This window comes from Balaenoptera ricei, chromosome X (assembly GCF_028023285.1).
Source record: "Balaenoptera ricei isolate mBalRic1 chromosome X, mBalRic1.hap2, whole genome shotgun sequence".
NCBI classification, from domain to species: domain Eukaryota; kingdom Metazoa; phylum Chordata; class Mammalia; order Artiodactyla; family Balaenopteridae; genus Balaenoptera; species Balaenoptera ricei.
Genome location: NC_082660.1, coordinates 131774276 through 131801615, shown reverse-complemented (window position 1 = coordinate 131801615; position 27340 = coordinate 131774276). Strand labels below are relative to the sequence as shown.

The following is a 27340-nucleotide window of genomic DNA, read 5'->3' as shown; positions in this document are numbered from 1 at the left end:
GAATCTTCCCAGGGTCACGTGCTGCTAAGTGACGGGATGGGGACCAGAGCCCTGGTCTGAATTCCTCTCGAGCCCACGCTGCTCCCACCCACCCCCGGCCCGTGGCCGACCTCCTGACTGGCGACCCATTGCTCTTCTCAGTGCTACACGGTGTCTTTCAGTTGACAGAAAGCAGGCCCAAGAAAGGAAGGTGCCAAGGAGAAGCAGAGGCAGTGTGGGGCTGCCCTGTGGTTTGCTGAGATCCGCCACTGCCAGGTGCCGGCATTTCTGTCCAGTGCCGGCACCTTCCCGCGTGACGGCGCCCCGTCCCTGTTCCTGCCCTGGGGCCCTCCTGCCCAACGGGAGCCCGGCCTGCTGAGCTGCTCATGGCTGAGCCACAGGCAGGGAGGGACTGAGACTGCCTGGGACTGACTGTAAGGCCCCAGTGCCTACCGGGACAAGGCCCCTCCAGGAGCCTCCTCAGATACTGGAGGGAAGTGAACGCTGGCAGACACCCCGAGACCCTGGCGGCAGCGAGGGAGGGGAGCGGCTGGAGGGCCTCTGGGCTGGGGGCATCGGGGCGCGGAAGCCAAGGGCAGGGGCCGCAGGGCGAGGCTGGGAAAGGCAGGCCTTGGACGTCACTAGGGCTTGTGCCTGCCCAACTGAAGGGTCCCGAGACCCGGCTGAGAAAGACCCCCACGGTGCCACACAAACCCACTGCCGGGGCCTGGCTGGCACCTGGGAGGGAGGGGGACCAGGAAGGAGGCAGCTCCTACGGGACCCAGGGGGCGAGGGAGGGCCCGAGGAGGGGGGCAGCAGGCAAGGCCACACAGGCGGGCCCACCCAAGGAGGCCCCAGCCTTCGGGCCCCTTCCGAGGAGCCACCGACGGCCTCCACCGAAATTCGCAGCCTCCGAGGTCACGTCCCTACAGGAGGAACTGACCTGAAAGAGTGCTTTGTAAACCACTTTAGAAGCACAAAGACCAGGGAGCAGGCCCGAATCTAGGCCTGGGAGCTCCATCCAGGATGCCAGTCCGTAGGCTGAAAGGCACCTCGGGAGGTCCTCTTCCACACCCTCTTAGCTCTCCCCTTTCAGAAATAGGGCAGTGGCGCTCACAGAGGGCAGATGACCCTGCTTAGTGGCAGAGCTGGGACAGGGACCTCGGATCCTCGCAGACGGGCCTTTCCAAGGTGCCACTCTGTCCCCTCCACAGTGGCTATTTAGGACAAAGTCGCCCACAATGGCCAGAGAACGCGCATCGCCAAACCCACCATCCTATCCTCCCACCTGCGGTGAAGACGGACGACTCTCATTGGGGTTTCGGCGCGTCTGACACCCAGACCCTCATCTATTTCCAAATGCACATGGACGGGGGCTTCCTCCGGTCACGTCTAGGTCGGCAAGTAGGAAATTTCCTTGAGAGTGAGTCCGTGTCACTTAGGCCCGTTCAAAAGCATCTAAGCTGAAAGCAAACAAAATCATTCTATGTATCCTCAAGGTAACAGCGAGACAGGGCCCCGGGGGTGGAGGTGGAGGGGGGGCAGGGGCAGGCGTGGGGAAGGAGAGCAGGGCTGGCCTGGGAGCGCACCAGTGAAATGCTCGCTTTCAATGGGACAGGCTACACGCTGAAGCCCCTAATCAAGTCCTTCAAAGGGCAAGTACCCACAGAGACCCAAGGTGGACGTGGGAGGCCAGGATCGGGGGCAGCAGAAGCCAAACCACCCCACTGCGGAAAGGAAACAGGGCTTTCGAGGCAGCCTGCAGGGAGGCTGGATCCGACGGTCTGGGAAGGCGATGGGAAAAGGACACACGCAGGTGTTCCAAAAATGAGCACTCTTGGGCCACGAGAAGGGCTTCTACGGGAAGAAATGGACGCTGAAGACAATCCCTCTGTGATCCGCACAGGGATGAGGTCTGGGGCAGGCAGAGGAGAGAAAGGCTGCAGTCCCAGCACAGATGCTGGATGGGGGGCTGCCGCGCCCATGACCGTGGGGGGAGCACAGAGAACCGCACACCGTCCCCTCGGGGCTCCTCACCAGCCTCCAGACTTTGGCAACCTGTTTTAAGAAACGTTTAGTTTTAGCTGAAGAGGCCTGAGCAGTGGCAGGTGATTTAGGGAAACGCTTGCTTTGATGATTAGATCATATTACCTGTTGGAGTTACGTGTTTGTCACTTTTTCATCCTCATTCATAGTGAGTAATACATTTTACATGTCTGTGCAGTGCAGTGTGTGTCCTATGTATATATATAACATGTGTGTAGAATATATGTGCCTATATACACATGCATCGCCATACCACATGTATGTATAGGGAACGTGTCATGTATGTTCCAGTACCCAGACTGAGGTCATCCACAGGGCCCTGAAGGGCACAGACACTCACGCCCCGTGGGGGTGCTGAGAGTCCTCCAGCCCGGCGGTCCCCGTGCTTTGAATGCAGGCTTGCCGCCTGCCTGACAGCCAGTCTGCCCGGGGAAGTGAGCCTGCAGGAGAATGTGGGGCCACCACGCCGCCGGGAGAGAAGGGAGCAGAGTGGGCAGTGGAAGGAGAGAGCAGGGCCCAAGCCTGCGCAGAAGAGCCGCCTGCCGAGGGCCGTGCCTCAGAACCCCACGTCCAGGACCCTTCTCCATCCTCACACCCTCAGTCCTAGACCCTCACCCTCCTCCCTGGCCCTCGTGTCCATTTCACGAGAGATGGTGACCTGATGGGGCTGGGGAGGCCACGTGGGTAGAATCCAGTGTCAGGCTCTCATGGGCACTAATGCCTGGCTTCCCTGTGTTTTCTCCATTATGTGGCCTGAGGCATCAGGTAGTAGGACCCCGTGGAGGACAGCTGAATCCCCCTTGACTGTTGGGGAGACATGTCAGGCCAGTGCAGGGACGGGGCTTTGCACGTACACGAAGCTCAGCTTGAATAAGAGTCCTTCTAGTGATAAGCTGATCAAATCATGGAGACTCCCTATGCCTCGATTTCTCCATCTGTAAAATGGGCCTCGTAATAGTACAAGGCAAAAGCATTGGTGTGGGTTTCCCCATGATGTGACCTGTTTGTAAAAGGCCTGGGCCAAATGAAGTGGTCGGTGGATGTAGCTCTTGTTACTGAGTGTGTAAGAAAGATGCGCCCTCCCCCATGTTGTGAAGATTCCAAACCAGTACATGTCTTCTGATCCCCGCATACGTGGATTAGTGCAGTTTTCCTTTTCTCGTGAAAATTTGTTATCAGAATGCTTGGATTCGCCTTACTCTTTTTCTCGCTTGCCCCGTTCACGATGAGGCTATTGATTTGAGGTGTTGCTTCCATTTGAACACAGGTGTTTGTAGCTTTAACTCCCAAGTGCCTCTTTGGCCGCGTGCCATAAGTCCTGGGGGCGTTGGTATGTGTTTTCTTCATTTCAAAGTATTTTCTAATTTCCCTTGTGATGTCTTGTGTGTTCCCTGGGCTATTGTTAGGGACTGAACTGCGTCCTCCCAAATTTTGCATGTTGAAGCCCTAACCCCTAGAACCTCACAATGTCACTGTGACGGGAGTTAGTGGTTCTTAGGTTGACATGAGGCCATTGGGATGAGGTCTAAAGCAAGATGGCTGGTGCCCTTGAGAGAAGAGCAGATCAGCACATGCAAGGAGAGAAGGCAGGGCCTGGGGGTGCGTGCACAGAGGGTGACCATGTGAGGGGCGGTTAGAGCACGGCCACCTGCAACCAAGGAGACCGGCCGCAGTACAAGCCACCCCTGCTGGACCCTCCCTCTCGGCCTCCCGGGCCCCACCACCGTGAGAATCTGTGTCTGCTGTTTCAGCCCCTCATCCTGTGCTGTTGCATTTGGCATCGTCCCAGACTAATGCTGTTATTTGGGGAGGCCTGGCACAATTTCCCTCTATTTGCAGATTTCCCAAGTTTCCTTCTGTTATTGATGTCTAATTTCACTCTATTTTGGCCAGAGAACATACTTTGTATGATTTCAGTCCTTTTGTTTGTATCCCCTTAAGTCTACTGAGGGATGCTGTGTGGCTTAACGTGTGGACTATCCTGGAGAACGTTCTAGGTACACTTGACGAGCACGTGTGTATTCTGCTCTTGGGGCTAATAGTCTACACGTATCATGAGATCTAGTCTTTGTACAGGGCTCTTCAAACCTGTGATTCCCTTACTGCGGTGCTGGCAGGTTGTTGTACCCATAATGAAAGCAGGCTGTGTTAGTCTGCTTAGAGCTGCCATAGCAAAGTCCCACAGAGTGAGTGGCTCAAACTACAGAAACATACTGGGTCCCACTCCTGGTGGCTAGAAGTCCAACATCAACTTGCTGGAAAGTTGGGTTTCAGGTGAGGGAAGGCCTCTCCTCCTGGCTCGCAGAGAGCCGGTTTTCTCTTGGCCTCTCACTTGGCTTCTGTGCACAGGTTGGGGGGGAAGGGAGGGAGGGAGAGAGAGAGAGAGAGAGGGAGGGAGGGAGAGAGAGAGAGAGAGAGAGAGAGAATGAGGGAGGGAGGGAGAGAGAGAGAGAGGGAGGGGAAGGGAGGAGGAAGGAGGGCAAGAGAGAAAGGGGGGAGGGAGGGAGAGACAGGGAAGGGAGAGAGAGATAGAGAGGAGCAGGGAAGGAAGGAGAGAGGGGGAGGGAGGGAGAGAGAGAAAGGGGGGGCGAGGGAGGGAAAAAGAGAGGGGTAGGAAGGTACGGGGAGAGAGAGAGAGAGAGGGAGGGAGGGAGAGAAAGAGAGAGAGAGAGAGAGGGAGGGTGGGAGGGAGGAAGAGAGGGTGAGGGAGGGAGGGAGATCTTCCCTGTCTCTTCCTCTTTTCCAAAGGACACCACTCTTGTGGAATTAGGGTCCCACCCTTATGACCTCATTCAACCTTACTGACTCCCCCAAGGGTGCTATCTCCAAATACATTCACCTTGGGATTAGCACTGCAACAGGTGGATTTGATGGTTGGGGTGGGAGCTGGGGGATCCATTTGAATCCATCACAGGGGGAACTGAAGTCTCCCACTTCTGTTGTACACCTGTTTCTTCCTTCCCTTCTGTCCATTTTTCATCGTTCATTTTGGGGCACTGCTGTTGGGTTGCTCAAGAGACCCCCCTGACGTCCACTAGCTGTTGGATTGTGACAGACGGGAGCGGCAGATGGGACCACCCCTCACCCGGGCTGACCCGCGGCTCCTCTGGCTGCTGGTGGTTGGATCATTCCTGGTACCTTCGGTCTACTTCCCCTCCTCCCCCAACCCTCCTTTTTTTGCCTTTTTTGTGTTTTTGGCCACCCCACAAGGCTTGGGGGATCTTAGTTCCCCGACCAGGGATTGAACCCGGGCCACCACAGTGAACGCGTCGAGTCCTAACCCCTGGAACTCCAGGCAATTCCCGCTTCCCCCCGCCGCCTCCTTAGCAGTGTTTGGGAGGGGATGTCACCCTATCGCTGTGACAGCCACAGAGGCCTGGTCAGGTCCCCCAGCCCATCCCCCACACGTGGAGGCAGCAGCTGTGAGCTGGGGGCACGCCCTGGCCTTCAGTGCTCTGCACACATCACTGGGCGCTGACCCTGCTCACTGTCTTCGTGGGGACGCAGGCTCAGGACGCCCGCCCCCCACCCCCGAAGCTGGGACCCAGCACCTTTCCAGAATTTACGTCGTTGACCAGTGCGAGCTGGCTCAGTCACGTGTGTGCCCGCGTGGTGCTGAGCCCTCGGGGCCCTGCCGCGGCTGGTATCGGCACAGCCGGCAGCGAGGGCGACGAGGCCGCGGCTGGTGGACGGGCAGCCCCGGGCTGACCACAGGGCTGAAGGAGGCTCGGGCAGAGCTGGTGGCAAGTGAGTCCGCCATCGATCGCCAGACTCACGTGGCTCTGCCCGTTTCGGCCTCCAGGGTCACCCTTACAGAGTCTGGAGCACTTGTGACGCAGCCCTCTCTCTCTCTGAGCCACCCTTTCCGGTTGAGAAGCCTTTCCGCTGTCCTAGACACTGTCGCCTGGGACGCCCTGGGAACAGAAGTCAAGCCCAGGGCTCGGGACCAGCCTGGCCTCTCCTCTGGTGGCCCGGGCACGAGTGGTTCGGCGACTCTATGTGGCTGTCACAGGTCAGCCTGTGAAGCCCCTTCTCGCGTCCCCTTTACTCCTGCGGGAGCTTGGGCAGCTGCCTCTACCCAGCCCAGGAGGGCGGGAGCTCAGCCAACGCCAGTGCGCAGACATGCGGTGCAAAGTCTAGAGGGACTCAGCGCTGGCGTGAGGTTCGCCGCTGCTCTCTTTACTGACGCCAGGCAGCCTAGATTTCTTAAATCAAAAGGTGCCTTTGGTGAAAAGCAGAGAGCTTGATATTACAGTCCGCACAATCTCCCCTTTCTCTGTAGAGTTACACGTAAGCAAGTTCCCCACGGGCTGAGGTGAATGGGAAAGTGGTTTTTAAATACGAGCATCTCCCTCTGGTCCCAGGTCAGGAGGCCTACGGAAGTCCACGACCAGGAGGAGAGCAACCTACTCCTTAAAAGCTAAGGCGTGCCCCAGTCAACGAACCCTAGAAAGGGGCTGAGCACGCATCAGCGGGCCTCGGGCTGTAAGCGCGAGCAGCCCGGGCCGGGCGGCACCTGCAGGTCAGCGCCCGGGTGACGGCGCTCCTGTCCTGCACCGCCCAGTGTGCCCGTCTCAGGGGGCCTGCTCTACCTGCCGCCAAAGTGCAAAGAAGGGAGCCCCCAGTCTTCCGGTTCTGGTGGACTGGTGTGTGCGCTCTCTCCTCCCGCTGAGCTCGGGGCTCTTATCTCGACAGTATGACCGTGGAGCTTTACTTCCTTTGCTCCTCAAGGCAAACACTCTTTAGGGGGGCTCGTCCACAAGGACTCGCGCTCTAAGCTCGACACCCCAGCGACCAGAGGGTGTTGGAGCATGGCGCCCTTGAAGTGTTTAGCTCGAAAACGCAAGGGAAAGAGAACCAAGAACATGTCACCAGCCGCAGGACCCGCAGTGCAAAGCAAACCTCAGTCCTGCTGTCCAGACACCAGAGAGCACCCCCAAACTGAACCCCCGCAGGCCCCTGGCGGGGACCGTCCCCTCCACCCCTGTGCGTCTCAGGACAGTAAGGGCTCTTTTCAGGCCTCTGACCCGGGGAGGCCTGAGCTCTTCTCATCTGTCAAATCAAGACCCTGCTGGACACGGTGTCCCCGCGACCGTGAAGCCGCAGATGCCAGGCCCTTCCTTGTGCTTGTCAAGCCCTTGAAGGGTCTCTCTAGTGAGTGGAGGCAGGGCGTCTGAGGGGCTTCACCGGGTGTCTGCTAGGTGCCCGCACTGTGCCGGGGGTGGGCTGTCCCCTGTCATCGTTTCCTGCTGAGGGGACTCAACTGCTCAGCCGGGCCCAGGACGGAGGCGCCAAACACGTGTTGGGCGGAACATCACTCTCATGTCCCCGTGCTCTTTATTGCCCTGCAAGGTTGTGACTGCGTTACCACCTCTGTGTGTCTGCAGGGTTTGCCTGGTCAGGGTCCTCTGTGGGCCCGCCCGGAGGGGCCGGGTATTCCCTGAAACAGCGGGAGCCCACGCAGTAGTAGCAGAAGGGGCTCAGGGGCCGAGGGATCAAGGTCAGGGAGGCGGCAGGCCTGGCGGCCACCTCGGGCATCCAGGGGGCGCAAGAGGCAGCGGCGCGGCCACCGGGAGCCATGCGCGGGGGGGCAGGCTGAGAGCTGGGGGGGCGCGGCGGCCAGGCCCAGCACGGGCCAGGGAGGACTCATCTGGGCGGGAGGCCAGGCGAAGCAGAGCCAGGGGACCTCGGCGGGCTGGGCCACCTCTGCCAGGCCAGGGCCTAGAGGGACCAGAGCCTGCGCGTCGGGATCCGGCGCGGGGGGCTCGGCTGCTGTCCGAGGAGGGGCCGGAGGGACAGAGTCAGTCCTGGCCAGGGCGGCTGCATGGTCGAGTTCCGGGTCGCTCGGGGTCCCCTGGATGTCCTCAGGATAGGGTGGGAGGCCATCCTGCGGCTCCGAGGCGCTGGGCGCCGGGAGGTACCCCAGGGCTGCCGGCTTGCCGTCCACCTTCCAGGATGCAGGTTTAGTGCACACTCTCCCCTTCATCCTCACGAGGAGGTGCGGGCAGCCTCTCTTAAACAGGGGCCCTTCTCGTCCTCAGCCATGCGGAGGGCGGCGTGTCCCTCCTTCACGTAAACGGGACAGCGCAGCGCGGCCGGCAGCACCCTGGGCTCACACTCCCGCTCAGCCCCTCACAAAAGTGCTCCGGTTGCTCGGGGGTGACATCACAGCCCAGCCAGGAAGTGACATCATACAGGGCAGGCCCGTCAGCATGTCAGCCTCCCGCTTCACGCCCGTCATCGCAGGGGGCACGGTGACACTCGTGCACGGGTGCAGAGCCACAGGCCGAGCCCTCGTGCAAACCGGGCACGGCCTTCTGGTCCCGGAGCCCCCGGGCCAGGCCGACGTGCACGGACCCACGTGCGACCCACGAGGTCAGAGCTCCTCCTCTGTGTCCACTGGCCTTCAGAGCCGTGCACAGCACCCATGCTTTCAAGCACGAGCAACGTCCGGGACGGGGCCCACGGTCAAGGGCGCAGGCACCCTGCCCTTTTGGCACCGTCACAGGCCGGGCAGCCGGTCCTCCACGGAGACCCTCTCCACGCCCTGCCATCGGTCTGCAGGAGGTCCAGGGCAAGGGCTGCAGAGGTGATGGGTGAGCTCCTGGGGACAGAGGAGGACAGGCCGCTGTCCCCTGCGGCTCCTGAGCCTGCACGTGTCCACCCCACGCTGGTCCCGCTCTGCACGCCTAGTCTCCTGTCACCCGGGACGGGGCGGTCGCCCTGGGCCTTCACCCACGGTGCAGCTCACTTTCCGCTGACCGCCGTCCACAGGACCCCCGTCTGGGTTTGCGCACAGGCCGTGAGTGCTGCCATCCTGCTCTGGGGCTTGCTGCTCGAGCATCAGACAGGCGGCCTTGCACAACCACCCGTCTGGCACGTTCTCCCCACGTGCGCCGCCACCTACACTGATGCCCCCCCTCCCTACTCTGGTCACAGGCTTGAGGATCTTCCTGAGATTTCCATGAACCAGAAACGCCTCCAAACCCAATATGTCACCAGCCCAGGGCCCAGGCGCCCGGCCCAGTGGGTGAGAGCGAGGGCTCTGCCAGAAGATGCCAAGGCCGGCCCCACAGCCCTGCTGATCCCCAGCTGCCTGGCTCACACCCTCGGAGCCTCTGCTTCCCCACGAGGATACTCGTAGGTGCACGTGCTTCGTGGGGTCCTGAGGACTCAGGGGGACATACAGCAGGAGGCAAGGCACCTGACACTTAACTCACAGCTACTGTGGTTACGGAGAAGCATGCTGTCTCACAGCAAGTTTGAATCTAAGGAGCTTAAGCAATGGTCCATCAGTGGCCCTTGGCTACGTGCAGGAAGCCTTCCATCACCAGCAAAGGGCGGCCTTCCTTGTCGATTCTTGCAAACCGTGGGCTGAAACGCCACCTGAGTTAACTGTCTCCAGAGACAGCTAGGGTGAGCTACACAGAAATCACAGTGCATTTTGCATAGATGTAAGTGGTACTCAGCGCCCACGTGACTGGGCAATGCCCCAGGACCACTGAAAAGCCGAGTTCCACTTTAGAATGTCTGGGAACTCGCGAACACTCTCGGGCGCCTCCTCAGCTGTCAGCATTGTGGCCGTGTGCTCCCACGCCAATAGCCGAATCCCTGGGCCCCCCGCTTTCCTCTCTGTACTGCATATTCCAGCTGCCCTTGGAGACTCCTGAGAGATGCTCACCCACCCCTGCTCCCCTCGGCTGCTGGTGGCAGCTCGAGGTTCCCGTCTGTGCTCGCTGACAGGACTTCCAGCATCCTGGACCATATCCAAATTAAGACCCGCACAGTGCACATGGAAAATGATGAACCGGTTTATTGAACAGCTAAAGGGGGAGAGAAGAGTGGATTGGGCTACATTTGCTATACATCAAGCAGGAAAGGTGGCACCATTCCAAGTGTCCCCCTTCAGTCAGCACAGGCTTCCTACAGGCTGGCGCCAGGGCGGAGTGGTGGGCGCGGTGGATGTCAGTGGAGCCCGGTTTAGACACGGTAGCAGCTGCCCCCTCTCCCCCTCTCCCCTGCGCCCAGGTGACAATGCCAGGGCTCCTTTTACCTTATTTTACTCACGGCCTGCTTGTTCCCATCGCATCTGCTTTCTTCCCTCTGACTCGTGGCTGTACCCCCAGCTCCTGGAGCCGTGGTCCTCCTAGCTAAAAGCATGGGCCCAGCTTGGGGGCAGACAAAAAGCCCCAGACCTCAACGCGCACACTCTGCTGGCCATTTCTAGTCTCGGCACCTTCTCCAGCGTTCCAGTTTCCAGTCGTGCTTTATGGCTTTCTGCAAGTCAGTATTCCCAGCATGTTAGAAAAAAGCACAAACAGTTTCTTGCTTATTGTGGCCGTTCTGGCAGTAGCAGCTACTATGTATGTGGAGAAATTGAAGGGGAAACGGCAATGTCCCATGAAGGGGTTGCACCCCAATGGGCAGGACAGGGGTGCCACTGGCCTCTACTTCTGCAACAGAACACATATGTTTTCAGTACAAGCTTGTAAAAAAATACTTTAACAGAATATACTGTACAGAACTAGGATTTAACACGGTATATTACAACGCTAAAATATTTGTATAAATACTATACAGGCACGGAGTCACTCCGTTAGAAAGGGCTCACCAGTGGGGCCGGTAAAAACCCAGAGAGAAACGACGTCCATGGCAGGAGCATGGCCAGCTGAGGCGGCATGGGTGCACACAGGGCCCGAGGCCTATTCACAAGTGCCCTAACTGTGCCACAACAGGGGCATCTGAGCTACGCGGCCAGGCCAGCCTGGTTCAAAAATACATTTTTCAGTAATACTTTTGATGGAAATTTTCACACTTTGAAAACCAGCTGTGTAGCTATTCCTGCTCAGGCCTCATCAGCCATCCAGGATGGCTCCAAGCCAGCTCCGCAGGCACCTGCCCGGGGGGAATCACGTCTTCCCTCTCCCCAGGCTCCCTCCATCAGACCCACAGCCGCTGACACGCACCCCACACCATGCTGCGTGTTCCAGGCACCTGTCACCTGCGTGTCCTGTCGCGGTGAGTCATTGGTAGGCATTGAGTGCAAACAAGGCATGAGATGGAAGTCCCCGGAGACCCAGCTCCAGCTCCAGCTCCAGTTCTGGGGGTGGCGGAGGTGAACAGAGAGGCAGAGGAAGGCGGAAGAGAGTGCGGGCCAGGTCCACTCACGATCTGCCCTGGGAGGGGCTGTCTAATCTGGCATTTCGATATTTAATTTGGGAGGTGGGAGGACATACTTTCCAGGGCTCTGGGTGATAACCACCCTGGTCTTCTTTCGAAACATAGGAGCGATCTTAGGAGGTTCTGGAACTGGCGTTTCTTCAGTTTCCTCATTACCTTCATGGTGGAGGTCGTAGGAAATGTTTCCATATTCTCTCAAAAATGGGCAGATTTCAAGCAGAAACTGACAGAAATCCTTGCGAATCCCAAACCACCCTGAAAAGGAAGAAATGTACTTTCTCAAACACTAGTCTCCATTGAATTTCAGGTTACCTTTCTTTCATGAATAAGAACTTTTCCTTGTACCCTGCAGCGCTTTATCCTGATGTCTTGGGAATGAAGCCTGAGCAAGGCCTCAACACCAACTAAGGGTAAGAAGGAACCCCTGCGGCTCTGCGGCTCTGCAGGTGGCAGTCCTGGACTGACAGCTACCAGATGTCTCCCTGGGGCCTGTCAGGGATGCGATCTCGGGCCCCGGCCCGCACCTCCTGAACTAGAAACTGTGGCGGGGTGGCGGGCGGCAGTCCTGGGATTCTGATGGGTCCTCCAGTATGTGAACTACTGCTCTCACGAGACTCAAATTTTATCTGCGGTGTCTGGACTATGTCAACATCCTCCAGTCTTCCCGGCCCAGGAGAAACACATGTGTGACAAAGAATGTCACTCAAGAAAAGGATTTCCATCACCCTCTGGAGTCCGGGAAGATGGCAGGCATGTGTTGGTCTAGGCCTCAAAGCTCCTTCTCCAAGGCCCGCTCTTCCGGTCTGGGTACCACTAAACTGTCAGCTTAGTGCTGGCTCTCCTGGGGCAAAACCCCCTGTGGCATTAGTTTCCAGAAGGGCGTGCTCTGGGGCTACATGCAAAGGAGCTCAAAGCCTAGTGAGGAGGGGGCCCTCATCAAAGAGCACTTCAGAGCAGGCTATCGCAGCACACAGGTGGAGAGGGAGAGAGAGAGAAGCCGGGCACCACTGACAAGACTTGGACACGTCAGGAATGACGCTGGCGAGAGCGAGGACAAAACAGACACTGGGAGGACGCCCAGGGTTTGGTAGATGATGTGGATTTTCATCTAATCCTCAGGAGCCCCTGGGAAAAAGGAATCTTGGTCCCCATGTTGCAGCGGAGGGGATGGGCCCAGAGAGGCTGCCTGCCGCGCTCAGGCCTCCCTCTGGTCATAGGGCCACAAAAGCAAGGCTGACGGCACGCCCTTCCCCTGGAAGGTTCCAGGCCTTCTTCAGTCCTACCTTTCCCAGGGAAACTCCCTGATTGGGGTCCTTAGGCTCGTCTTTTCATAAAGCGGGGCCACATACACACACACACACACACACACAGCCACGCAACAGGCACACAGACACACGTGCACACACACACAGTTCAAGCACTTCGGAAATGCTGAGTACATACAGTGGTTTCCGCCTTTCTGTCCGAATGTGGTTGCCATCAGAGTGATCAAGGAAAGCCAAAGGGGGACAAATATCGGGATACAAGAGAACGCGTTGTGGCCGTCTAGCTTGTGAACCAGCAGGATCTAAAGAAAGAGAAACAATTGAGGTTCTGTCGATGGAGCATCTGAAAACAGACCCTCTCTGAAGCCAGAGTGCACTGCCCCTCCCTGGTCAGGTCTCATAAGGGGGAACTGCGCTCCACAGGAGGCAACAGTAACCCTCCATTCCGGGGGAAAGGACAAGACGAGCTTCCATACGGCTCTTCAGGACTAAGCAAAATCCACCCACCTAGAACATTTCCAACATCAGGATTGTTATGGGAAACTCTTGCTGCTGTTTTTTGGGAGGAGTCAACAGTACCCACTCTATAATTCTCCGCAGGGCTCAAATACAAAAATACCACATCCAACTTTCTCTTTCTAGAAGATGACAAATCAATACATTCAGATGCATGGTGGCTGGAAAGGTACACTTCTCACTGCCAGCCCCCAGGCCCCCAAAGAAAGGCCGCTCTGACTGTCCTGTGGTCCTCTGTTGGCAGGCTCGCCTGGGGAGCTGCTGTTCTGGGGAAGCGCAGGATGCTGGGCCTCAAGGGTTCTGCCGAAAGCTTACCTCAAAAGTAAGGAGTGGCACGACGATGGTCATCCAGCTCAGCGCCATGGTGATGTGTGTCCTCCGCTGCTCCGCGATCACATCCATGGAGCGCAGGAACAGGACGGACCACACGATGTAGTAGAGGACCACCAGGCACAGAAAAGACATGAGAATCCACAGGGGGACACACACGACCTGAGGGGAGGAGGAGAGAAGAAAGGTCTTTAGGGTAGGCAGAGCCAACTCCTTCCTGGATCTCTGTGCTTAAGACGGTGCCAGGCCTGGATGGGGCCAGCGTGAGAAGAGGACCCGCTGCTCACTGTCGGGGTTGCCGTTGCCCCGGCAGCCCTCAGGGTGACGGGACTCGCGGCCACTTCCCTGAGGCGTGAGCTCGCTCAGCGGGCCCTGGGCTCTGCCCGCCTCCCCTCCACCCGCGCCCTGGCTCACCCAGACATCCCCTCTCCCCAGTCATTTCCCATCCTGCCAGAGGTACTGTGGCCAAAGGCTCCTTGGCAACTCGGGCTGCCCAGGGGGCCCAGGCCCTCCATGAACTTGCAAGTCGAGGCCGGGAGGCTTCCGCCACTCGGTCTCCACTGCCTCGCCCAGGTGGGTTCTGTGTCAGTTGCTGTCATACCAGAGCGAGCTTGTTTCACCCTCACACACAAGCCCACACGATGAGTCCTGGGGCTCTCAGCAGGCTCCTCCCGTGTGACCTTTTCTCCCTTCTGCGTGGCCCCCTTGGGTACATCTGTTGTCCCTTTGTCTTCTCTTACAAAACAGTAAAATTGACTGTTATCCTTTGGTGTCCAGTTCTATAACTTTTCATGCACACACGTATAGATCTGTGGAGCCTCGGGCAAGACACAGGACAGCTCCTTCACCCTGCCAGACTCCCTCGTGCTCTCCCATCACTGTGTCACCCCCTCGCCCCACCCACCCATAACCCCCGGCAGCCACTGCTCTGTCCTCTATCACGACACTTTTGTCTCTTCAAGAACGTGATGGAGATGGACTCATACAGCATGTAACCTTCTGAGGCTCCCTTCTCCCAATCAGCAGAACATCTCTGAGATGCCTGCAGGTTGTTGCGTGTATCTACACATCACTCCTTTTCATTGCTGAGCGCTGTTCCACTGGATGGATGCACCCCAGCCTGCTATCCAATCACCCTGGGAAGGAGATGTGGGTGCTTTCCCGCTTTTGGCTATTGCAAATAAGGTTGCTCTAAACATCTGGGCCCAGGTTTTTGTGTGGCTGTACATTTACATTTCTCCAGGGGAAACACCCAGGATCGGCACTGCTAGGTCACATGGTAACTCCATGTTTAATTTATAAGAAATTGCCAAGCCGTTTTCCAGAGCATCTACCCACTTCGGCATTTTTACCAGCGACGGGCGAGGGCCCGGGCCCCTCGGGTCCGCCCCAGCACTTGGTATTGTGGTTCTTATATTTGCCATTTTGATGAGTGTTTTGTGGTACCTCATCCTGGTTTTTATTTGCTTTTCCCTAATGGGTAATGATGTCCTTTTCATGTGCTTATTCGTCATATGTCTATCTTCTTTGTGAATAGTCGGTTCAAGTCTTTTGTCAATTTTAAAATTAGGTTGTTGAGATTTTAGAGGTTTGAGAGTTCTTTAGATGCTTTGGATACATGTCCTTGGTTAGACATCTGCTTTGCAAATATTTTCTCCTGGTCTGTGACCTGTCTTTTCATTAATTTCATTTTAATTTTGAGCTTCTTTTGTAGACCATGTTGTTGGTGCCATCTCCGGGAACTCTTCACCTAACTCCAGATCCCAAAGATTTTTCTCCTATGTTTTCTTCTAACAGTTCTTTAGTTTTTACCTTTCATTTTTAGACCTAGGACTTGAGTTGGTATATGAGTTTTAATCCTCCTGAGGAGCTTGGAGTTCCTGACTGGAGGTTTGCTGTGCACAGCTTCCCCTTATGTTCCTCCTCCTAAAGCACGTCTGGGAACAGACTCACTTAGAGGCCTGGCCCTCGTGGGTGGAATATTAGCGACCAGCCTCACTTGGTTTCTCTTGAACACTGTGGGAAACCTGCAATCAGGCTGCTTCATCTGCTGGGACTTGCACAGGATTGGGGCTGGAAAAATTCCTCTGTTCATCTATAGAAAACATGCACAATTCCTAATCTTTTTTTTTTTTTTCTGATTTTACCTTACACTAAAATTTTGGTCTTACCCAGATTTGTTTCCTCCATGGCACAACAGAAAGCTCTGAACCCAATTATCGTTCTCTAGACACAGCACCCTGAAGATGTAAGATGGGTGCCTGAACAGTATTTTTTATTATGAATGTTTTATCAAAGACTTCAGGCAGAAGGGATGGATCTTGTCTTTATTCACTAGAGAGGTAACTTACGTTCCCTTATTTTCTTCCTTGTCACCAAATGAATATTTTCTTTTTTTTTTTTACTATATTTTTTACCTTTGTTCTTTTTTTTTTTTAAAGGTAAACCATGTTCATCACAGACAATGTCTTATGTACAAAAGTACACATCAAGCGGGGGGGCGGGGAGGGGACAGGGAGAAAACCCCAAACCCTGGCAAGACCTCGCCTCCCAGAGGCAAGATAATTCTTCTACCTTTTGTCTCATCTTCTTTCTATGCGTTACTCGTTGAAACGGTACTGTTTTCTCTAATTTGCAGCTTGCCATATATATCTCTCTCTCCATCCATTCTTCTATCTATCTATGCACAATCAGTTTTAACCGAACACCCATTAACGGAAGCAAGAGGTCACTAGCATGACTCAGACTTCACCCCTGGCAGGGGTGTAAACTGGCACAGCTTTTTTTTTTTTTTTTTTTAAAGTATAGTGTCTGGACTGGGTCCTATCTGTAGACATTCAGATTTAATTGCTGCGGTGTGCGGCTCAGTCATCGGTACGTTGTTGTTGTTTTTTTTTAAAAATTAATTAATTAATTTATTTATTTTTGGCTGTGTTGGGTCTTCGTTTCTGTGCCAGGGCTTTCTCTAGTTGCGGCGAGCGGGGGCCACTCTTCATCGCGGTGCGCGGACCTCTCACTATCGCGGCCTCTCTTGTTGTGGAGCACAGGCTCCAGATGCGCAGGCTCAGTAGCTGTGGCTCACAGGCCCAGTTGCTCCGTGGCATGTGGGATCTTCCCAGACCAGGGCTTGAACCCGTGTCCCCTGTATTGGCAGGCGGATTCTCAACCACTGCACCACCAGGGAAGCCCAGCACAGCTTTTTTGAAAAGGGAGTTGGCAGTGCAGTTTGTATTTCAAAATCTCAAAAAGTTCCCACCCTCTGGCCCAGTAATACTGTTTCTGTAGTCTTTCCTAGGAAAACAATGAAAAAAAAAACAGGCAAAGATTTTTACGCACAAAATTATATGCTGCAGCATGATTTATAATCGTAAAACACTGGTAACAACTTCAATATTCGGAAATGAGGGGACAGTCTCGTAAATGTATTTGAAGAATATTTTGCATCAATTAAACTTGAAAAGTTATGCTTATAAAAACCTTTTATTGGCATGTAAAAATGCTTATGATACAGCACTAGAACTACAAAGCAGGATACCAAGTTATACATGCAGTGTGATCTCAATTATCTTTATGAAACAATAAACCCCCAGACAAGGAAACAAAAACCACTAACCATGTTATCTCCCAGTGGATTATGGGTGACTATTATCCTATTACCTATGCTTGCCTGTCTTGTCCAACATTTCTACAATAAACACGAATAACTTTTATAATAAAAAGAAAAGTTTATTTAAGGATTTAAAAAGTTACATACAAGCCACGGCCAGTGGATGATCTTGTCCAGTCTTAAGGCAATGAATATGAACTGGAGAATGTTGACAGAACACAGGATTTCTAACTAAAAATGAAGAGAAGAATCAGTTAAACAAAATAACAGTTGCATTCAATACCACAATTGTTTGGTTAACACACTAAAAGGCAATGCAAATTATAATGCAGCAAAAGTTTTATTATGTCACACTTGCAACCTCCTGATTTTCAGCACTGGAGGAGCAAAGCAGTGCTGTGTCAAGGAGAAACCTGGCCCTGGCCTTGTGCCTCGTCCTCTCTGCTCAGTGGCTGCTCGGCCCTTTATGCTCATCCAGGCAATTACCTGTTTCCAGGCTCGCGATCTGCAGAGAGGCAATCTCCGGTGGTCTCCCCCAGCTTCCTTCCTGCGCCTACCCACAAACATCTCTGTTCTTAGTCATCCCTGTACTGCCTTCTTCTTGTACCTGGAACTCAGCCTGCATCCCACCCCTTCCTTTCTGGCTCCTCGAGGACCCTGTCACATCAAGACATCAATTATGGATTCTTTACTGCATCTTTAACCCCGCCACTCCACGATCCTTCCCAGAAGCACAGAAACATGTTCAACTCATTCCCATTCAACACAAAATAACCCCAAGACCCAATGAACCCACCCTTCCCTTGATCCAGTACCCCTCACGGCCCTAGCTCTCTCTTTCTGTTACCATCACGCTTTGTGAGACACCATGGACACTCGAGTCCCTATGGCCACCCCTGCCACTCCAAGCTCCACCCACTGTGGCCCGGCCTCCACCCTCAGGACCACCCGGAAACTGCTTTCATCAAGGTCACCTGATCAGCTCTGCAGCGTCGGACCACTTCAGCTGGCATCCTACTGGGCGTCTCTGCAGCGTGGGAGATCACCCACCACTCCTCCCTCCTCTGAGGATCCCAGCGTGCAGTCTCGCCATCCTCCTGGTCTCTGACACTTCCCTTTCATGTGCCTTTTCCTCTCCTTAAATGGTGATGCCCCCCAAAGCCTTAAACTCGGCCTCTCTCCCCACTGTAGAGACTCAGACACAAACACACGTGCTTTCACTCCCTCGCCCCGCCCTGGGGTGGGGAGCAGAGCCAGCCTCCACATCCCTGGCCTGCGCGACCTCCTACTGCTCGCTTCTCCAACCTGTCTCCACCTTGGCCGACTCTCCCTGAGGCACTTCAGAGGAAGCCCTTCTCCCCCCTGAGTTCATTACCCCACCCCCCGTACCTTGCTGCCTTCACCCTGTCTCACCGGGAGCTACCGCAGCTGCCTGATTCCCCAAATCAGGACACAGGGGGGCAGCCCGCATTCTGTTTCCCACACCCTCGGGCTCAGGCACTTCGCCCTGTCCTCCACCTGTCCTCCACCGGGCAGACTTCTCTAGCATCCCTAGCCCAGCCCCCATCCCGACTACTCCTGCCTCCTCGGGCCCTCCTCCTCCCGAACGCCCCGCAGGCGGCCCTCCTTCTGGCTCCAGCGCTCGCTGCGCTTCAAGGGCTCATCACTGCCCAGAGGATGAAAGTCACAGGACGCCACGTGACCTGGCCCAGAGCTGCCCCAAAGTTCCCAGTTCCCAGGGCACTTAGCGACGCAGCAATTCTTTCTGAGGCCTCTGGGCCAAAAGAAACACCTAACAGTTCCACTGATTTAAGTCATTAGATCTAAACTGAGTACTTATCCTAAGTAGCCATCTAAAAAAAAAAAAAAAAACCTCACGCTAACTGAAAGAAAAATATTATGCGTGTTCCATTCTTAACTAACGACAAGTAATTCCTAGTGGGACGTGTGTGCCTCTTGGCACTGCACCATTCCTCAAGGCACTGCCACCCTCATCGCCTGCTCTCCGTAGGGATTTTTGCACAGTATTGCCTTCTCATCCCAGCAACTGCCAACAACTTAGACTCTTCCATAACACCATCGAAATGAATGTAGTGTGACCTAATAATAAAGCCATAAACTACATGGAGCTAGTAGTTCGTAGGGTGTCCCTACAGATGTCAGGGATCACTGCTTTTCCCTCAAAAATGTCCGGGATCCCATGGTGCCCCTGTGAGCTCATTACGGTGCCCTGGGCAGCTCAGCAACGCCTTGAGGACTGAGGACTGGCCCTTACTCAGCCCAATCCCTCTATGCAGACCCCCTTCTCCCCGGCTCCCTCCCTTACACTTTAAGCTCCAGGCAGTTTTTTCTTTTTACTGTGGAAAAATACACATAATGTAAAACTTACCCTCTTTGTCTTGAACCTCCTTCAGGGTACAGTTTAATGGTGTTGAGTACATTCATTCATATTACCACCATATGACTGTAGCTGTGACACCATCACCATGTTCCACCTCTAGGACTCTCTGCACCTTGCAAAACTGTGCTCCAGTCATACCTGAGTCACTGGTCCACTCAACATGACAGACTTTCTTCTGCATCTACGGCTTCTTATGTGTTATTTTCTCTGCCTGAAAATTACCATCCCCTTCCTACCTGCACAGGGCACCCTGGCTCACCCGGACTCCTCCTTCAGGGCTTTGGGGGAACCTAGCCCCAGTCACCCCCTAGCCAACGTAGGTACTCCTCCTCGGACACAAGAACCAAGAGGGAGCTCAACTCTTGGCACGTGCTTTCTTCTCGTAGGTAGATTGCCAAGAGTGTGGCCATACTGCATTAAGAAAATACGGTTTCATGTCCAGCATAGTCCTAGCCCTTGTATATGCTTTTACTTTCTAAGAAACAAAGTTCCAAATGTTTAGTTTTCTTAAGCCTCCTCCTCAGCCCTCATCCGACAGTATTTACAGAACTTTCTCAGTGCTTTTCAACCTGGGTAATGCTGCTCACCTGCGGAAGAGCTAGGAAATGTGCAGGGGCCCTAATGGCTGTCACGACGACTTGAGGGAGCACCTCTGCTAGTGTTTAGTGGGCAGAGGTCAGGGATAAGTGTCCTGAAATGCAGGGCACAGTCCTGTTCAACAAAACATTTCCTATCCCAAAGGCCAAGAGCATACCCAGCCCCCACTGAGAAACACGGCCCCAAACAGGTAAAATCGAGAATCTTTGATCTCAGTGATTTTGTTTAATGTAAGCTTTTATAAATGGTTTTCAAAGCTTGGTTTTACTTCATTTTGCCCAGATAATAGAAAAAAACGCAAAGCAACAGAGGCACAAAGTAGAAAGGTAAGTGTGACTGGGTGGAAATGGTGCCTCCAACTAATACAGGGAATAGAGATTCAGGGGAAGTTGGATAAGGAGTCTGCAGCTCGTGTAGAAATCGGAGTTTACAAATGCGAATTTAGGAAGTGAGAGCACGTAAGTGGCAGCGGAGGAGGCAGGAAGCGTGAACAAGATCATTCAGAGGAAGTGTGCGCAGTGAGGACAGAAAACGCCCAGGAATCCTAAGGAACAGCAATGCGCGAGGAGCGAACGGAGGAAGATACTTCAGAGAAGGAGCCAAACGCAGGCAGAGGGACCAGGGGTGTCAGGAGCTACAGAGCGGCCAGCGGCCAGACAAGATGGGGGCTTAAGAGGCCCCCGGATGAGGCCACAGGGCCCAGGGAGCGCGTGGCCGGAGCAGGGCACGCGGGGTCCCTGCCGCACTGCTTCCCAGAGCCTTTCTGTGAGGACGGAAGAGGCACAAGAGGCAAACAGAGGCCTGACGGGGCACTGCTGCTGTTGTTCTGTTCTCCCTTTCAGATGAGAGAGCGAGGTCGCTGGACAGAGCGGACCAGTTCAGGAGCAAATTCTTGGAGGACCGGGCGGGGCAGAGGGTCTGAGGCGGGAGGGCAAGCGCAGGGAGGCTGAGAGCGGGCCCCCAGGGCTCCCCTCCCTCCACGGCTGCCCGGACCAGGGCTGAGGGGTCGCTCTCCCCGTGCCAGGCACAGCCGCTCCTGCCACTCGGGGCCCTGTTCCCACTGGTGCCCCGGGGCCTGGCTCCATCACTCTCCCACTGTGGGTACCTCACTCGCCAGGTTCACGTACCCTGAGCTGCCACCCACCAGCTCCCACTCTCCCTTCCGACCAGCTGCGGCCTTCTTCCTCCACTCTCGACCCGCGCAGCTCAACACGGCATCCACAGTGTCCACTTTCCCCCCTCGAGCCATTCTGGACCCGGCTGTGGGCCCTCAGCTTCTGGGCAGTTCGGCGCACGGGCTTTGGAGTCGGGCTGCCTGCGATGGAATCCTGGCCCTGCCCCTGGATAAGCGGCCAGGAACAAATTCCCTACCCTTTCTGGAAACCAGGGATGGCAACTGCAGCCACGTCACGGGGTTGTTGCAGATCTTCAATGAGATCCTACTGCATGGAAGCGCCCAGCCCCAGGCCTGGTACACAGCAAGTGGTCAATAAATATTATCTGCTATTATTTTCATTACTACTATTAGCACTGCTAGCACTGATTTTTCATTCGTGTGTGTATCCCCTATGTTTAGGCCAAGAGGGCTTGGCGTATAGTAAATACTTGATACATGCTTACTAAATGAACATATAGGCCCATCAGGATAAGCTAACCAGGGAGCAGACAAAGTGTTGGTCATGGGGTCTGAGGTGCTGTGCTGGTTAGTTTTATTACACGTCAACTTGGCTGGGCTGTAGTACCCGGTCATTTAACCAAACAATAATCTAGGTATTGCTGTGAGGGTACTGACTTTAAGAAAAGGAGATTTCCCTCCATGATGTGGGTAGGTCTCATCCAATCAGTTAAAAGGCCTGAAGAGCAAAAACTGAGGTTTCCTGGAAAGGGAGAAATCCTGCTGAGTCTCCAGCCCACCAGCCTGCGCCATCAATTTCAGACTCGCCAGCTCCTTCAAATAAACCTCCTCATGTGTATATCCATCTGCACATCTACATCTATAGCTACATCTACATCTATCCTACTGGCTCTGTTTCTCAGGAGAAGCTGGCTGATCCAGGTGGGCAGGGAAAGACGTGAAGCTGGAAGAAGCCTGATGGCCTCGGTGGAAAACCAGCGTTCTAAGTCAAGAAAGAGAAACGTGATTATTTCCATCATCTTTCGTTTCCTTATACACCATGATCTAGCGTTAGTGATCAACCTCTTCCTAACAAAGGACAAGAGGTCTCCATTACAATAACTGACCAAAAGATTTTGCTTAACCTTCTTAAATATACGAAATCTCACCTCCAGTGACCTGTCATGTCGAAAGCCCCAAACACAAGCTGCCACAGACACTGGGGAAACGAAGAAGAGCGGCATGAAGACCAGGAGCCAGAAGTGGCTGCCTCTCTCGATCCTGTCACAGACCAGCACTTCAAACATCAGCAGGAGCAAGTGGATGCCCACCGCGATCAGCATTGCCTTGAACTCCACACACGTTTCCCCTTCTGCTCTAAAAAGGGACAGAAGGAGAAGAAAAACACCCTCAGTTCGGAATCTCCATAACAAGCAAGCAGCTCAGGGCAGATACCAACTCATGCGGATACTAAGGACTGTATTTGTAAATTTGACAAAAGGCGAAGGAAAATCAGGTAGAAAGCTAAATTAACATTCCTCCTTAATAGGCAATCTTTCAAACATCAAAGAACTACTACAGGACAAGAAATGAACATTTACAACCAAACCAGACTTAGACTTTGAACTGAATAAAGACGTTCTCAGGAGCGACAGCCACAGTTATTATTTCTTGACAGTGCACATAAACACTTTTGTTCATAACTTTAAATTCAACTACTTCCAAGATTATTTAAGCTGATTGCTTCTACTGCTAAAAACTGACAAATATCCCTTACATCTCACGATCCCTGTCTCTCAATGAATTAAAAACCATGTAAATCACATTTCATGCAATACTATCAAAGTAGCTCTAGTTTTATGAATAAGTGTGTGTTATATTTCAAGAAAATACAGTAACTGTTGTTAGGTGCTATTTTAAACTGCAAATACAATTGTGAATGCCTTTTTATTTTCCTTTCTATTCCATTAGGATGAATTGACACCTGCAGATGATAAAGAAGAGCCATTAAAACTGTCCTTTAAATCAGTTAAAGCTGCTTAAGGATCATGCTTGGACTTAATAGGTTAACAATTAAAAAAATGATAAGGCCACTAATCAGGAAAATGCTTAACAATGCATTTGCAAGGCTGACAATGTTTCATTCAAAATATAGATGAACATTTGTGATGTGTCATGTTGGTGATAAATACTTCTAAGTTTAGGACACAGAGAAAATGAGGTCAGTGGTTATTTCTATAGGACCCAACAATGTTCCATCGGACAGTACTGACACTAGAATGATCATGTCTGTACATTCAGGACATTCAACTATGCACATACAATTCCTTTTCTTAAGGTAATCTTGAAAGGAATCTTAAATTTAACCAACTGAGAAAAGCTCAGATAGCTTCTAAATAACTAGTGGAACTTAAAATGTTTAGCTATGTAACTTTTCATTCTTTGAGTAGCAAACATGAGATATCTGAAAATATCTCATAAAAAATAAAAGATTTATGGCCACACAGGTAATCTTAAAAAAGAAAATTCTAAGAACTTAAAAAATCTAAGCTACACGTGAATGCCCCCCATCTGCCAAGGCTCTTTGTGTAGCTATTTTCAAGTTCTTAGATATGTATGCGGTAACATATTTTACTCGATCTAAATCTCATTTTGAAAGTTCATAACAAAGATTTAAACAAGTTGAGATGGTCCCAACTTCTACACTTCTCTCACACGAGCAGCTGCACAGGTCCCCTTCTTCTCTCCCCACCTGCCTACCCGGCACTCCTTCACTCCTCATCTTCCCGGTGATGGTTTACAACAGCCCCTCACTCTCAAGTTCCCCTTTTTCCTTTCCAAAGCTCCAAACTTTGTGAGGGAGAGCAGAGAGACTCTTGTGGGCCCCAGCAGCACCAGGCTGCACACTGGAGTGAGCTCACGACAGGAACTTGGACCAGAAGAAGACCATCCAAGAAGAAAGGCGTGAGGGGAGGGGGGGCGAAGGTAAAGGGTATGCCTCTGCCCGGCCCCCAAGGCTCTGCTCTCCTTCACGGCATCTGGGTCTCACCTTTTCCTGTCTCAGGACCTCACTGTTTCCTGGCCAAGCTGCCTCCTCCACACTAACAGTCCTAAACCCCAGGACTAGGAGATTGGGACAAGGGGAGACCCAGTTCCAGGACTGAGTGGAGAAGGATATAGCCCTGATGGCCAAAGCTAGAACTGTGGTTTGTAGAACTGCTCCTACAAACATGATGGTTTTATACGTCCTTGTCTAGCATGGTATAACAGTTCTATATTTTGGATGCATGTTAGATTACTTAAGCTTTTGTAGGCTGGCTAGGAACTTAAGCACCTAAAATAACAGTGCATTTGTTAAAAAGTGGATATCAAACACTTAATTTTTAAAAACTTAGAACAGAACTCAGCTTGCCTATATTATAGTTCTTATAAAACCTCAGACAAGTAGAAAAGAAAACAGTCCTAACTTTATCAAAAGTGAAAAACAAGATTCTGCCCCCCCCACCCACTCAGAGTAGAGACCAAAAGGTTTTATAGAGCAGTATTACCGATATTGGGGATTTCGTGCCCAGACTCCAGTTCCAACCGAGGCTCCAACAATGACCATTAACTTCCACAGCCATATTGGAGCAAAGACAGCCCAGTAACTCCACTGAATGATGCCATCCAGACGAAGGGCCAGCAACACAGAGAATAGCAGCAGACAGGCATAGATGAGGAATTTACTAGGAGAAAAGCAAAATGATTAAAGAGGATTCACATTTACAAATATGCGATATTAAAATGAGGAGTAATAACAGCATTGCTTTTTAGCACATGAAAAGAGTCACTAATTCAATAATCACATATCAAAAATTCTATGTAGAAGACATACTGTTGTTAGAGGATAAGACAAATATAAAGAAAACTAAAATAAGTTTCCTGCTTTCCAGGGCTTCCTGGTAGGAGGGAGTCCACACAGAAACATATAATTACAACACAGCATGGCACGTGCCATAATGGTTCTATGGGTAGAGTGTGATGGCAGCCCAGAAGAGGAAATATGGATTCTGTCTGGGGGGACTGGGAAGCAGAGAGGTAATGACCCTGGAGCTGGTTCTGGAGGACACATGGAAAGCTGCCAGGCAGGAAAGGGTATGAGCTGAGGAAGCATTCCAAGCAGAAGGAACTAGCCACCAAGACATGGAGACTGAAAAAAGTTGACAGGTTCAGGATATGGTCAAGTTCTGTCACTGACTAATTATTTGATTCTATTTTTAAACAGGTAGCCATCTGCCATATTCATATATAGTAATATTTTAGTATATGTATTATCCTTTTTATGACTGAATTATACATATAAACGTACACTCATATTTCACATAAAAGGGACTTCATGAAGAGGATTTTTTAAAATATTAATTAGAAATTACATTGTTGAGGACTTCTACTTCCAGCTTTGATACAGTAAGAGGAATGGAGTTTTCCTTCCCACCTTAAACAAGAAACTGGACAAAATATATGAAACAACAGTTTTCAGACAGTGAACAACAGGCAGTGAAGGACCGTGATGGCAGAAAGAAAGAAAACAAAGGAGATAAACTCTATCAGTGCCCCGGCTTACTGCCTGGAGGCAATTTCCAGACTGCAGTAAGAAGGCAGTTAAAACCCAACCCTATTGACAATTACATGAAATATAAATGGTCTAAATACCAAATAAAAGACAAAGATTGTCAGGCTGGATTTAAAACAGCAAGATAACTATATGCTATCTATAAGAAACCTACTTTATCTATCTACAAAGTGACAGATAGATAATAAGGACAGAAAAAGTTATACCAGGCAAACACTAACCAGAAGAAAGTCAGAGTGACTTTATTAATATCTGTTTTAGTCTTCTATTGCTGCTATAACAAATTACCACAAACCTGGCAGCTTAAAAGAACGCACATTTATTATTATCTCACAGCTGTGTGTGTCAGAAGTCCAGACCGGCTTAGTTGGTTTCTCTGCTCAGAGTCTCATAAATGAAATCACGATGTCAGTTGGCTGGGCTCTTCTCAGGTGACTCTGGGAAGAATCTGCTTCCAAGTTCATTCAGGTTGTTGGCAATCCTCTTTCTTGTGGTTGTAGGGCTAAGATCTTAGTTTCTTTGCTGGCTGTCAGCTGGGGGCTGCCCTTAGGTCCTAGAGTTCTCTCTCTGAGAAGAACACAGGCCTTTACATTCAAAGCCAGCAGCAGCATATCGAATCTTTCTCATGCTTCTGACTTCTTTTGCCATATGGCTCCTGCTTCCAGAGAAAGTGCTATGCTTTTAAGAGCTCATGTGATTAGACTGGGTCCACCTGGATAATCCAGGATACTCTTCCTATCTTAAAGTCCACAACTGTGGTAGGCGGAATTCTAAATATGTTCCCCAAGATTCCTGTCCTCAGTTATTCAATCAAACACTAATGTACGTACTACCATGAAAGGACTTTGCAGATGGAATTAAGGGTACTAATCAGCCAACTTTAAAATATGGAGATTATCCCAGATTATCCAGTTGTGTCCAATGTAATCATATGAGCCCTTAAAAGCAGAAGAGGAAGGCATACAAGTAAGTCAGAGAGATGTGGCAGAAGAGGAGAGATAAGGCAGAAGGGGAAGTCAGTGAGATTCCAAAAGTGAGAAGGACTCCACCTGCCTTTTCTGGCTTTGAAGATGGAGGAAGGGAGTCATGAGCCAAGGAATGCAAGCCGACTCTAGAAGTTGAGACTAACTCCTAGCTGACAGCCAGCAAGGAAATGGGGTCATTAGCCCTACAACCAGGAGGAACTAAATTCTGACAACAACCCAAATGAGTTTGGAAGCAGATTAATCTCCAGAGCCTCAAGAAAGGAACAGAGCCCTGCTGACACCTTGATTCCAGCCTTGTGAGACTCTAAGCCGAAGATCCAACTGAGCCATGCTGTACCTGTACTTCTGACCTACAGAACTATGAGATAATAAGTTTGTGCAGTTTTAAGACACTAAATCTGTGGTAATTTGTCACGGATGCAATAAAAACTAATACTGTAACCTTAAAGACATCTGCAAAATCCCCTTTACCGTGTAACATAACATATTCATAGGTTCCAGGGCTTAATGGCCTGGATATCTCTGGGGGAACCATTCTGCCTACCACAATATAAGGTTAAGATATATTTTTGAACAACGAATATTACCAGGGACAAACAGGGGCACACATAATGATAAAGAGGTGATTTGTGTTGAAGGAGGATCTAGCAACTGTAAATATTTATGTACCTAATAACAAAGCTTCAAAATACACGTAGAAAACATTA

The 27340-nt window shown here is 52.1% G+C and overlaps 1 protein-coding gene across 1 annotated transcript in view; it reads right to left on the bottom strand.

Moving 5' to 3' along the window:
- Nucleotides 1-9820: 9820 nt before the first annotated feature.
- The window catches only part of TMEM185A (transmembrane protein 185A), a 34844-nt gene continuing 17324 nt past the window's right edge, over nt 9821-27340 (bottom strand). The window contains exons 2-7 of the mRNA XM_059910716.1: nt 24584-24760; nt 22205-22412; nt 17071-17154; nt 13302-13478; nt 12649-12772; nt 9821-11460 (exon numbers count right to left, since the gene is read on the bottom strand). Of these exons, the coding sequence (XP_059766699.1) occupies nt 11216-11460; nt 12649-12772; nt 13302-13478; nt 17071-17154; nt 22205-22412; nt 24584-24760 (1015 nt within the window). The 3' untranslated portion in view covers nt 9821-11215. The remainder of the gene's footprint in view (nt 11461-12648; nt 12773-13301; nt 13479-17070; nt 17155-22204; nt 22413-24583; nt 24761-27340) is intronic.